Raw genomic sequence first — 13,447 nt, 5'->3', positions numbered from 1 at the left:
GGAAAGCGTCGGTTTAGTTGCCTTATGTTGACCGTCACTTATGGCTTATTCTTCATTTGGAGTCGGTATCAGTAACGTATATATACTTCGTAGATTAGCTTCCCGCTAGCAGGGTTAGCGGCAGTCATTAAGCTACCTTTCTGTCTATTTATCTCCAAGGTGACGGTGGTTGCCGGTCCCTCCATCTCACCACTCCGTGTCTCTCTGTGTGCTCCTGTTCGACGGTCAGACCATCCAGGTGCCCTGTTAACCAATACCAAACCGTGAATGAGTGCGCTGGCGAGGCTCACTGTGGCCGTCAGGCGGGCAGATGCTCGGAGCGGTGAACACACAGCGCTGTAGGTCGATGGAGACATGTCAAAGTGGGGATGCCTCCTCTTGGAGACTGTGTTGTAGCCGAGAGTGTGAACGAATGTACACAGGGTACCCATCTCTTTGACTTGGCGTATGGACAAGCAGAGCACATCTTCAGCCTGACCAGCAGTGACACATATATGGATGGTGGGGTCGCAGCATGCCCACCCCTTCAACTACCACTACATCTCTGGCTGGAGGGAGCAGCAGTACTGGAGGAGCAGAGGGGCCCATGCTTGCCACCTCGACCTTGTCCACCACCTCTTCGCTCAGCTCTTCTTTCCGGTTCGTCCCTGCCTTCTGCCTGGGTGTGGTGGCAGCAGTCGTGTTTCAGTTGGCCTGGGGAGGCCTGTCTCTAACCTCTTTCTTTTTAAAGCTCTTCATCTATGTGTCATTTGCTCTACTGTGTTTCCTGGCTGGGAGCTTTGTCCTGCTAGTCAGGAAGAGTCCTCTCAAAGTCAGCTGCTTTGAAAGAAACAAAAGGCATTCCTCTGCAAGGCTGGAGTTTTTCAACAAGCTCATGGTAGGACACAGATTCTTGTTTCTTGTGACACACGTTTTATCAGCTGTCAGTGATACCAGATCAGATTGCAGATCAGATGCAGAGAAACTGATAAATACCCAGTGAGATCTGTGTCGAACAAAACGAGCAAACATACACACATTTTGATCTAGCCGTCCTCATTTAAGTGTTACTATATTTTGTGTTTTATCACTATCTTAAACTTTTTCTGATCCCATCACCATCTTCCATCCCTCACTCATACTCCCTCCGTGCCCTTCGATCCTTACTTTGTGCCATAAAAGACGAGCTATAATAATCCTGCTAGGGACATATTTCAGAATACACAAGCACAGACGTACAGTACATGTAGGGCCATGTATCAATCAAGAAAGCATGTCTGTGAAGGTTGTCACTTCCCAGCAAACAATGTTTTTGTCCTTCCAACTGTCTCATAATTTGCTTCAATGAGCAGCAGCAGCAGCAGCCCAGAACCTGGTTTATTTTTTGTTAATAATGCTGACAGTGGAGCATTTGTCTGGCTGCCTGAGTTTTGACAGATTTGTGCAATGTGTCAAGTGTCAACACAACTCATAGTGGTGTCTCATTCATCTTTTCTAGCTCCTTGTTGCCCAATATTTCCTGCTTTCATGCTCTTCTTGTTTTTTAGGGTCGTTTTCTGGTGCCGGTACAAGAGTCAAACCAGAGCAGACGAGTGGTGGTGTCACACAATGTAGACAAAGCCCTGAAGGAAGGTAAAAGTAATGTAAAGTGAATGTTTTCGCATTGGGGGGGATGTTAGACAGACAATAAAATTGATTCCAATTTCACCAGATTTCAAATGCTCATTTGCATGACAGTCAGTATATATTAAAAATTACAAGAAAGATGAGATAGGTCCCATGCATTGTCTATACAGGAATCTGTTTGTGCTTTGAGTCTTTGGTTCTGACGCTACTGAGGTTTCTGTAATGGCAACTGGCCATTGCGTTCTTAATATGATGGAGTACACATTACAGTACAATTACACAATACCTAATGTAAAATAGTCCCATTAATAGACATATAGTGGTTATTCCTGATGTATTGTTTTTGATCAATAATTACGGTGGTGGCTGAACAAAAAGTTCTCGATGCTTAACATGTGTGTATTAACATGTCCAAAGGAAGAAAGAACTTTGTTATAAATTAACAAAACCCTTCATTGGTCTGGACTTCAGTTAATACGAGGATTCATACCATTAAATCAAAATGTTCTTATTGCACAAAGGGGCATTTCTGTGTCTGCCAGGCATGGAGGAAGTAAGGTCAAAGGTGAGGAAGTGAGGTTTGTCCTTTTCCCAGCCATGGCCACTAGATAGGGGAGACTCATACAAGAGAAATTTGACTATTGAAATACTGTAACTCAGGCACCTCTCTTGACAAATTGCCAATTTTTTAATAACAGGTATGTGCTGTTGTCATTGTTCATCTTAACTTCAGTGCAATATAAGTTGTGTTAAATACTTGTTCTGTGTAAAGTGTCGAGAAATGGAGAGAATAATGTATAGTTTTCTGTTCATTGTCTTCAGACAAAGCATTCAAACTTTTTAAAGAAATCTGCTGACTCATGGCGAGATATTTCTGCCTTGATTGCCCCACACGTATGGCTGACAAGTAATAGAACGCACATGTGCATTTTGGTTATGTTTATGTTGGATGATAATCAGCACTTTGTCAAAAAGGGACTGATAATGCAGCACTTAAAATCATTGCACTTTGGCAGGCCCATTTAACTTGTCAAACGAACAGGGAAATCTATTTCTGTCTTTGTCAGGTCATGATTTCCTGTCCTGTTTCCTGCAAACCTTTGACACAACTAGATCAAGTCCACCCAGACAAATGAAAACATGTAGTCATTTATGGTAGATGTAGATTGAGTCTGTTATATTATCTTTATGTATTCAGTGGATCAGGTTTGGAAAAATAGAAACAACTAAATGTTAATTGAAAATCAAACGCTGACTTTCCCCCTAGCAGACATAGTCCTGTGTAAAAATCTTTCAGAGTATAAAGTGGGGTGTCAAGACATGGCTCTCTTCCCTAGTTGAAACCAGCAAGACAATTATGGCATTCTGTTTTTAAACAAAATCAAATTGTGATTTCATGAGAACCCCACCATTACTACATTTACTACTTAAAGTATTACCTCAGACACAAATCAGCAATAAAAGCTGAAATTTGGATTCTTCATATTAAAATGTTCATTTGTATTGTATATAAATTGGAACATAGGACGACTTTGAACTCTGATTTGATTTATGAATAAAAGGGTAAAATAAATACCAAAGGTAGGAAGGCTTTGATTCTGAAAGACACCAACCATTTACTGTTGGTCTGGATGCCTGTGTAAAAAGTAGCATATGTTAGGTTTGGGATTAACCTGTATTATGTCCAAAGCACACCCTACCCCTGATCCACTTAATGCTAATATGAGCGCCATCCCCCCCAGTGTGGGTGTGAAAGCCTCATCAGTTAAAAAGATATCCAGCTCAGTAGCAGGGCTCAGCTGGTTCTGGGACCTGCTGTCTGGGCTCAAAAGAAGCCTGACATCAGCCAAGTTGTTAGCATTCTGTGCGTTGGTGCAAGGCCACATCCAGGATTGAGAAAGACTGCAGAGCACAGTAGATAGATAGAGGCTGCTGACAGATTGGTGCAATCAGTACAAAAATTCCACAGCAGCTATAACAACATGTTTTACCTGCATTTCTTCTCAACAACTTCCTTCCACTGATCTAGTAAGTCTTCTGGCATTAGGGCAATTTACAACCTCATTTTGTCTCCCCACAGTATTGGACTATGCCTACAGAGATTACATCCTGTCCTGGTACGTTCCTTTGAGTCGTGATGAGGGCCAGTTGTACTCCATGCTGTCAGAGGATTGGTGGCAGATGATTGGGCAGTTGAGATCCCGGCTTGCTGACATAGATGTGGTGAATGTGGTGTGTTATGACACCATCCGAATCTTACACACACACTTCACCGACCTCAAGGCTGCATCTGCAAGGTACACCACTCACTCACTTCACTCACGACAACACACTCAACACACGACAAAACAAATTTTTCTGCTCAATAGTTTGTACTCCATCTCCATGTGCACGCACGCACGCACGCACAACTGAGCAATGATTGAAACATGATCAGGGTTCAGTACATCTTATGCCGTCACGTTTCAGAAACTAAAACTGAAAGTAAAGCTGGATTTTTGTGTCTGTGAACAGGCCAGACGAATGTGCTCGGCCCTTTCCCCTCCATCCATGTTTGGTCAGTCCGGACGCCGAACTGGCCTTCCTCCGTTGTGTGGCCAGAATCCTGCTGCTATGTCTGCTGCCACAAAAGGATGCCAAGTCTCACACACTACGCTGCTGCCTCACAGAAGTCATTACTACTAAAGGTACTGTGGTTACACAAGGGAACCATGTGACACTAAACTGCACATAATCAGATTTAAGACCAAAGTTCCTGCAAGGTATTATGGATCTGCTGGATCTTTAGTGTAAAAATGCTGATAGTTTAAATCAGGATTATATGTCAGCCACTTGATACATTGATACATTTTTACATTCAGACCCGCATCTCTAATGTCTGACATTAGATGTATTCATGAATGCACAGGTAGTGCATGCTAATCAGTTTCTAGCTGTTACCGTTACATATTTGGTGTTTTTTTTGGTTTGTCTCAAAAAAAAAAGAAATATGGAAATATATGGCCTACAGAAGTTGTCATTTTAGAATACATAACCATGCATGACAAGATACGAGCCTAATTGTAATGGAGCTTTATGTCAGGAGTATCTTTACTGTTTATTTCACCCCAAGTTAGTTTTATGGAAAAGTACATCCCCACCAGATAAAAAAAACTGCATGGAAAATATGACAGAAATAACATCATATGAACTATAAGAATTAGTAATGACAGGGAGGAAAAGAGTACATTGAGGAGATGTTATAGCTGTGACTAAATATTGAATATTTGCTATTTATGTTACGTTCTAATTTGAGTGTGTGAAATACTCTGTATCGGCATCTAGATGACGGTTTTTATTTATACAGTAGGTACCATACAGCAGGGACCCACTGTAAGTCCATCCGGGCTGAGCACAATGTAAAATGAAAAACAAAACAAAACAAAAAAATACCTAATTTGGAATGTGATGGAATGGGAATTACACACCTCTATATGACTGTTTCTCTTGGAGTGGTCATTTAAAGTGAATTGATATTTACGTGTGTGTTTTGCAGTTTTGAAGCCATTGGTTGAAGTGCTCAGCGATCCAGACTCTATAAATAGGATGCTTTTGTCTCAGCTGGAGCAAAGAGAGCAGCAGGCTGAGCAGCAGAAGAAAGCTTACACCTATGCTGCCTCCTATGAAGACTTTATCAAACTGATATCAGCGTCCACAGATGTCAATTTCCTCAAACAACTCAGGTATGACTACACACGTGTACATCGCCTTAATGTGTGTCTTTATTCAGAACCGTGTAAACCAGTGTTAATTACCAGTATACTTGGTGCTGTAGGGGTTACCATGGTAACAGACTTGCAGCAGTGTGGTAGGTCTAAATGCAGGATAAACATGACATTGCAAAATGGTCTGAAATAGTCGGCCGTGCTCTGATATACCAGATCCATCCTGTGTTCATATACTATATGGTACATACACTGTCTGGCCAATAAAGCCTGTGGGGGCAGAGCTATGATCTGGGGATGCTGCAGTTGGTCAGGTCTAGGTTCAGCAACCTGTGTGCCCAAAGAATGAGGTCAGCTGACTGCCTGAATATACTGAATGACCAATTTATTCCACCAATGGATTTTGTTCCTCTCTGATGGCACGGGCATATTCCAAGATGAAAAGGGAGCATGAGATATCATATGAGTCCAGACCTTAACCCCAATGAGAATCTTTGGATGTGCTGGAGAAGACTTTGCACAGTGATGTTGTGGCACTGCAGTAGTTTGTGGAAACGATGCCATAACAAACGTGTGCCGTAATCAAAGCTAAGTGCAACATCTTTGGCCGTGAAGTGTATTTAATTCTTTTTTAGTTAATCTGTCTCAAAACAACCCACTTGATTGTACTGATTGCTGTCCCTTTTTCTGTTTCTGTAGGTATCAGATAGTGGTAGAGATTATTCATGCCACCACCATCAGCAGCCTGCCCCAGCTCAAGAAGCAGAAAGGTGAAGAGACAGTTTGCAAGTTTGTAATCTTTGCTGTAGCCAAAACTTTAAAATTTCAATTTACACTGAGATGTTGCTTGAAAAGAGTTGGAACAGTTTTTGCTTTACTCACTCACCGATTCATTTTACTGGGATTTTACTGTCTTGTTGTAGTTGTAGTTTTAGAAAAATCCTCCATATTATAATGAAAACATCATTCAGTTAAATTAATCAGGTTCACTGTTCTTTGTGAGTATGCTGTTCTGTTCATTTCATATAGGATCAGGTCAAACTCCGATCTAAAGATTTAAATTTGCATAGGGTTTGCATATTTATGAACTGAATTTATGAACAACTTTCTGTTTCTTAGAGAGAAAAGGTAAAGAGTCCGCAGCCATGAAGGCAGACTTGCTGAGGGCCAGGGATATGAAACGATATATCAATCAGCTGACTGTTGCCAAGAAACAATGTGAGAAACGTATCCGCCTGCTTGGTGGTCCAAACTATGAGAACAATGAAGAAGGAGGCACTGATGACAGCGATGAGCCTCAGAGTCAGAAGGTAAGACTCTATGAATCTGTATGTATAAAATGTCTAAAACAGATTTGTGCCATTCTGCTGTTGCTTGTCGTTGCATTGGTAGACACTGACAGTCGTTTTCTGGTACTTTGGATACAATCGATCTCCTCGTTACTTATGATGTCCCCTCTTTGCTCCTCACATCCAGATTCTCCAGTTTGATGACATCTTGTGTAATCCTGGTTACAGGGAGCATTTTAGAATTTACATGGAGAGAGTTGATAAAAGAGCTCTGATAAGCTTCTGGGAACTGGTGGAAACACTAAAAACTGCCAACAAGGTGAGCCACACACATTTCCAAGGATTTAACTCATCATTACATCTGATCAGTGCTGGTAGCCCTTTGAAAGGTACTGATACTGTTACTGATACTGTTCCCTTAGTGGTTTGAGTGTCTCCACTTCACTGTTGCCCTCATCACGTGACTCACAGAAATGTAGCATATTTAATATTTAAGTGTTTGCACAACATCCCGGATTAATGGATGTAAATAAATATACATCAACAGACATTTCTGTGATAAGTATATAGTGTCCTAACCGTATATTTCTAAAGGAATTTGGTGTTTTTTGTTGCTGTTTGTTGTCACATTAAGCTTTATTTTCTCACCTCATTGTACATAAATATCTCTTAATTTAAATCTTTAGCGAATACCTCGAAATATGTTGTTTCTCGTTAGACATATCAGAGATCTGTGTTTTGATTAGGAGAAGAAATAAAACTCAATTTATGGTGGTATACTGAATAGTGCTTGTTTAGTGAGTGACTATCATTGAACATCATTGACTTTTTACTCTTCATGCAGTGTTGTGAGGAGAGAGACACACTCCTCTTTGTGCCAAACGCAAACTTTGTTCTTAATTTCTTTAAGAGCAAACAGTGGCACTCTGTGTCACTGCTTCACTGAATAAAAGTTTTGCGTCTTTTTACCAAGAGCAGGGTGGGAAGTAATGAAATGGAATCTTGTTGTTGTCATAAGTTTTCTTGTTGTTCTTTTTTGTTGGGACAGAACGAGGTGCCCCAGATTGTTGGGGAAATCTACCAGAAGTTCTTTGTGGAGAGCAGAGAGATTCCCGTAGAAAAACTTCTCCTCAAGGAGATCCAGCAGAGTCTGGTGGGGAACAGAGGAACACAGGTGTTTGTGAGAATACAGGAACAGGTAACTTAGCTTTGTAATTACTAACTCAAAGGCCATTCAGAGACTATTAAATAAAATGTAATCAGAGTGCAAGACTATTTACTAGTAAGTAAATAAAGCAGTAAGTAAGCAAGCAGAAAGATAAAACAGAATAAGGTGTTGTCATGCATTTTCCAGGTGGCTGAGACAATGAGAGAGCGATACTACCCCTCCTTCCTGGTTTCGGATCTCTATGATCGGCTGATTAGACGGGATGAGCTGAACAGTCAATCACAGTGTTGTGCTGAGGAAAAGGAAGGGGTCAGACACATAAACATGCACACACATCTGAATGAATATTATTTATGTGTTTCCTTTCTGTTTTGTATGTTTGTATACTGTCGACCTGCAGTTTTGTATGTTATCATTTCTTTGTGCAGTGCCAGGGTCTCGACCCGGGAGAGGAGGTGTGTGATGAGGGCAGTAAAGGAATCACTGAACAGGCCAGCTATGCTGCCACTAAACTCCGCCAACTCTACGACAAACTGGAGTACAAGCGACAGGCTCTGGGCTCCATTCAAAATGCACCCAAACCAGACAAAAAGGTAACGACATAAAAGCAGAAAACCATCAAAAACAAAGCCAGTCAATGTATTCCATCATGCTCTTCTGGTATGATACTGGTATGAGAAGTACTCACTGAGGTCAAATATATTTTGCATGCTCTTGTCATTTCACAGTTCATGTCCTCTGTATGTTTGTAGATTGTGAGCAAACTAAAAGAAGAAATAGGAGCCATGGAAAAAGAACACAGTGAACTCCAGCAACATATTGTTCGGACTGACTGGTGGTGTGAAAATCTGGGCCACTGGAGAGCTACAATTTCCACTGCTGAAGTAAGATTTGTAGCTAACAAACGACATACAATAGAATGTTCAGGCCATGCTTCTGCGTTGACCTGACACGGACCTTGTGCCATCATGAGAATTCCTACTTCTGCGTCTGTCTACTCTCTGCGTAGCTCTGCTCTGAGTCTCACCCCCTTGTTTCCATTTTTGTCTGGTTATCTGTATTTTGTTAACTTCCAGTGATAGCAACTGAAAGTGAGCGGATCTTGTTACTGCAGTAACTCCAAGCAGGGGAAAAGGACATGTTTCCTATAATGTATTTACATTTACAAGTACACAAAAAAGCTCCATTATTTGATACAATCCTTATTTTTGCACACATTTGTTACATTCATTTTATGTAGCTGAAGGGTCAAAAGGAGATAGAAGCCCCCTTTTTCAAATAAGTGGATATAAAGGCATTTCTAATGAGCCCTATTAAGAATTTTTTGCGATGTGTGATATGTGAAGCACATTGCATTGCCACAGTGAGTGAAAATGCGTGATAAAAATAAATTTTGCTTGCATGCCTACGACGGAAAGAATGTTGTGTTTTCAAAACTTTTTGACCGTTGTGTTTACTACAGTTACCTTTGCAATGATCTGCTATTTAGTCATGATTTTGTTTGGATCAGGGTAGAAAGAAGGAGGCGATGAAACAGCAGGTGTGGTTTTGTGTCGCAGACATATTCTTATCTCCTATCTTTCTTAGCTTGATAAATCAACCCCATGAATATGTGCTTTTATATATGCTCTTGTATAGAAACATGTAAATTGGTATTTTGGTATTCAAAATATTTGAAATTAGACTTAAATTCTCATTTGCTATGAAACTTTTGACAGATAAGTGTCAACCTCAAACTGGTTTTTGTGGTAGTCGTTAAATGTGCTGTATAAAGCGTATTGTGTATTATTTAGTAACCAGAGTAAATTATGATGTGTGCGTATTTCAGGCCACAGAGGAAGGCGGTGAGACTGTAGCTTGTTACAGTGTGTGCGTGAGCCTTAGCGAAGGAGAGGAGACGCCCAACAGTCGCTGGAATGTGCACAGGAAGCTCACTGAGTTCCAAATGTTACACCGTAAACTAACCGAGGTAAAGAAACTCACATGTTCTATAATAGTGAGTATTCTATACTCACTTATATTCTATAAGTTGTTGGTAGACAAAATGGAATCCCAAAACGTCTGCTTTGCTAATACTTTAATAATTTCTACCTCTGTTTGACTCAGTGTTTTCCATCACTGAAGAAACTCCAGTTGCCGTCTTTGAGTAAACTTCCCTTCAAATCCATCGACCAAAAGTTTTTAGACAAGAGTAAGATGCAGCTCAATGCCTTTCTGCAGGTAAGAATATACAACTTGGCCAGGAGTTCTATACAGAAGTACTTTACTTAACGTAAGTCAGATTGAGAGAGCATGTCAGCCAAAGTAGTGGCAGGATGAAAGTGTGTTAATGGACGTAAAGGAGATGAGTGTTCTGTCGCTACATACCAAACATGTATAATGGATAGACAAAAGTTAAATACTATTATAACATATATTTACAAATAGAGTACATTTGGACTCTATCAAAAAATCAATACTGTCGTATCAATATCAACACTGTTGTATGCAGTATACAGCTCTGGAAAAAAATTAAGAGACCACTACATTTTTTTTCCTGAAATCATCATCTCTACATGTATGACAGCCAAGTATGAGTATTGTGATGTTTTAAAATTAATATGATCTTGTTTTCTTTGCATTATTTGAGGTCTGAAAACATTGCATCTTTTTTTTATGCAAATGAATACTCTAAATGACAATTATTGTTTGGAATTTGGAAGAAATGTTGTCAGTAGATTATAAAAACACATACTTATAAATAGTAAAATCAGAAATACTGACAATTTTGCAGTGGTCTCTTAATTTTTTCTAGAGCTGTAGGTATGGTTAATACTGCCCCCTTCTGGAATCTAATCACAGTTTGTTTCAACAATGATCACAATTACTTTGGCTGTGTGTGTGTGTGCACCTGTGTGCGCGTTTGTGTGTGCTTGTGTGTGCAGCGTCTCCTGACAGATGAGCGATTGTGCCAGTCTGAGGCTCTGTATGCGTTCCTCAGCCCATCCCCGGAGCACCTCAAGGTAAACTATTTGTCATACAAGACTGAGACTAACAGCCTGTTATCCTTCCTCCAAAAAGCTGCAGTATAAAGTTTCCTCAACGCAGTTGCTTTGAAGAAAAGAGAAGACTATGACTACTTATCAAGCTGTAAACCCTAGCAAACTGACAGCTGATGGGGATCTAATAATAATAATAATAATAATAATAATACATTTTATTTAAAAGCAGCTTTTAGGACACTCAAGGACGCTGTACAATTACAATAAATGAATGAATAAATAAATAAATAAATAAATACAGACCATCCCCTCTGAAATCGACGACTATAGTGTGAATATAATCATGTGATCTGTTTTGAAGTTTGGAATCAGTCCATATATTGTTTCATGATCTCTTGTTCAATGGTCGAAGGTGATGTCCATTCAGAAGAAATCATCTTTCTCTCTGGCCTCTTTCCTGGAGAGGTTACCTGGAGACTTCTTCTCCCACACTGAGGTACCCGCCCAACTTACTTGTAAAGCAACAGTACCTTCTGTCTAGAATCCTCTTTCAGACTGTGTGTGCTGTTTACAGGAAGAGGCGGATGATGACAGTGACCTGTCTGACTATGGTGATGAGACAGATGGAAGGAGAGATGCCCTGGCTGAACCCTGCTTCATGCTTATTGGAGAGATCTTTGAACTTAGAGGAAGTGAGTTCTGCACTGTAGATGTTCCATTTATCTCTGTATGTATAAAAGGTCTAGTGTGAAAGAGTTAGCGGTCCAATAACAGATTTTAGATCTAAGGCTTTTAAGGGACGTCATTCTAATGTCTTTTGTTTAATTGTATTTATTTCATCATTTTTTTTTCTGTCTGCCCTTTTATTCAGTGTTTAAGTGGGTGAGGAAGACTCTAATTGCACTAGTGCAGGTTACATTTGGACGAACTATCAACAAGTAAGTGCTTTCAAGTTATATTTCATTTATTTGTCCTCCAAATGTAGCTTTATCTTACAGTTCTGTGTCAGATTGACTTTGGCACATTAATGAACTGTGCATCTGCTGTTCTGTGCTTCTGCTTTATTCTAGACAGATCCGGGACACAGTAAACTGGATCTTCTCTGAGCAGATGCTGGTTTGTTACATCAATGTGTTCAGGGATACTTTCTGGCCAAACGGGACATTGGCACCACATCTGAAGGTCCGTACGGACACTGAACGCAGTGAAACGAAGGAACGAGCTCAACAGAAACTACTCGACAATATCCCAGGTAACAACTGAAGCAAACATGACCCGTGGAATTTACAGTCCTGAGAATGACGATCATCAGCATGAAAAGTTAATCACTTGACTGCTTAATATGTATTATTATTGTTACTTTTTTTTTATCAGATGCACTAGCAAATCTAGTTGGCCAGCAGAATGCTCGCTTTGGAATCATCAAGATCTTCAATGCTCTGCAGGAAGCTAGTGCCAACAAACATCTGCTTTATGTAAGATTAATATGATCTTTATCTTTGTAAAATATAAAATAAATATTTCTGTAAAATATCAACAGATTTATGAAATGTTGAACAGCTACAAACATTTAACAACAAACCTGATCATTCTGCCTTGCTGTCTTTTTTAGGTCTTGATGGAAATGTTACTCAAGGAATTGTGTTATGAGCTCAGCGTGGAGGTTGACAACATCTAAATACACACACACATGCACTCAGTGTTTTGGGTGGACTCTGGAACATGTTTCACGCCTTTCTGTAGCTGACCAAGATGAAGCTGCCAGACGGAGACAAAATGCGTGTGGAAGCCACAACAGAAAGCAGCTATGTTGGTCACATGATTGAATAAAAGCTGGAGAAGACCATAAGTTTGACCGCAGTCCACCTCAGACAAGAGTCTTAACAGATGTCTGTAGCAGCAAACACACATGAACAAAAGAGAAAGTTTGTATTTTTGACATGTAATGTCCCACGACTACTTTTTTGTTAGCACTAAAATACCAAATCGGTATCTTAATTGTGAATCAGAATGGTTTATAGATAACAAGGCAGAGTAACAGTGTGTGTAAGTAAACAACCTGATCATTTGGTCATCATTTTCAAACTGCTAATCTATGGAGCTCGAACAAATTTAGCAAGGAAGGTTGGAGTTCTGATCTTCTTGTGTGTGTGACTGCCCACGGTCCTGTGAACATTCCTTCACTCAATCTGAGCAACACTTTTGTTGTGTGATTCTTGTAAAGGCTTATGATTGTGCAATATAATGTCATGTAAAAGTCATTGTGATGATTTTATTTATAATTGTAATCGATAGATTTTATTTTTACCAGCAATTGTTTAGAGAGCATTTATATAAGCAATAAACTGAAAAAAAGGCATTTTTCATGGCTAAAGTTCAACATGTTTGATATTAATTAGAACAAATATACATGTACATACTATATATACTGTGCGTATAGATATACACACGTGCACACACACAAAGGAAAGAATGCTTTATTTAATTTGACAGGGTGTGTCTGTGTCTGTCTCCCGGGTAACAAGGGCTCTGTGTACCTGAGCTTTAAGTGTCAATTGTCACAGCAGACAGTTCTGTGACAGGAAATGAGCCCCCATGCCTACAAAATAAGTGTCCATGACTGTCAGGGAGAGAAATAGGGCGATACAGTCGATGGTAGATGGAGTGCCGGAATGGAGAGTAGACAGCCTCTGCAAGTGT

At 40.0% G+C, this 13,447-nt stretch overlaps 1 protein-coding gene across 1 annotated transcript; it reads left to right on the top strand.

The window, feature by feature from the left end:
• Window positions 1–514: 514 nt before the first annotated feature.
• Window positions 515–12,425, top strand: SNX25 (sorting nexin 25). The gene is made up of 21 exons (XM_078622483.1): window positions 515–877; window positions 1,527–1,611; window positions 3,686–3,902; window positions 4,120–4,292; window positions 5,141–5,327; window positions 6,009–6,079; window positions 6,429–6,619; window positions 6,786–6,917; window positions 7,647–7,796; window positions 7,953–8,075; window positions 8,195–8,359; window positions 8,519–8,650; window positions 9,595–9,735; window positions 9,873–9,986; window positions 10,691–10,768; window positions 11,160–11,243; window positions 11,322–11,439; window positions 11,619–11,685; window positions 11,818–11,999; window positions 12,122–12,222; window positions 12,360–12,425. Exons 1-21 carry the CDS (start codon window positions 515–517, stop codon window positions 12,423–12,425), a joined length of 2,940 nt encoding a protein of 979 aa, XP_078478609.1.
• The last annotated feature ends 1,022 nt before the right edge of the window (window positions 12,426–13,447 follow it).

This window comes from Lampetra planeri, unplaced genomic scaffold (genome assembly GCF_965212315.1).
Source record: "Lampetra planeri unplaced genomic scaffold, kcLamPlan1.2.h2 scaffold_1555, whole genome shotgun sequence".
Lineage (NCBI taxonomy): Eukaryota > Metazoa > Chordata > Hyperoartia > Petromyzontiformes > Petromyzontidae > Lampetra > Lampetra planeri.
The sequence above is the reverse complement of the archived record's forward strand: the minus strand, read 5'-3'. Positions and strand labels throughout refer to the sequence as shown.

Coding starts and splice junctions, on each gene's coding strand:
- SNX25 (XM_078622483.1), top strand. CDS start 515: ATGCCCACCCCTTCAACTACCACTACATCTCTGGCTGGAGGGAGCAGC. Junction 878..1,526: donor AGTTTTTCAACAAGCTCATG/GTAGGACACAGA, acceptor CTTGTTTTTTAG/GGTCGTTTTCTGGTGCCGGT. Junction 1,612..3,685: donor AGACAAAGCCCTGAAGGAAG/GTAAAAGTAATG, acceptor GTCTCCCCACAG/TATTGGACTATGCCTACAGA.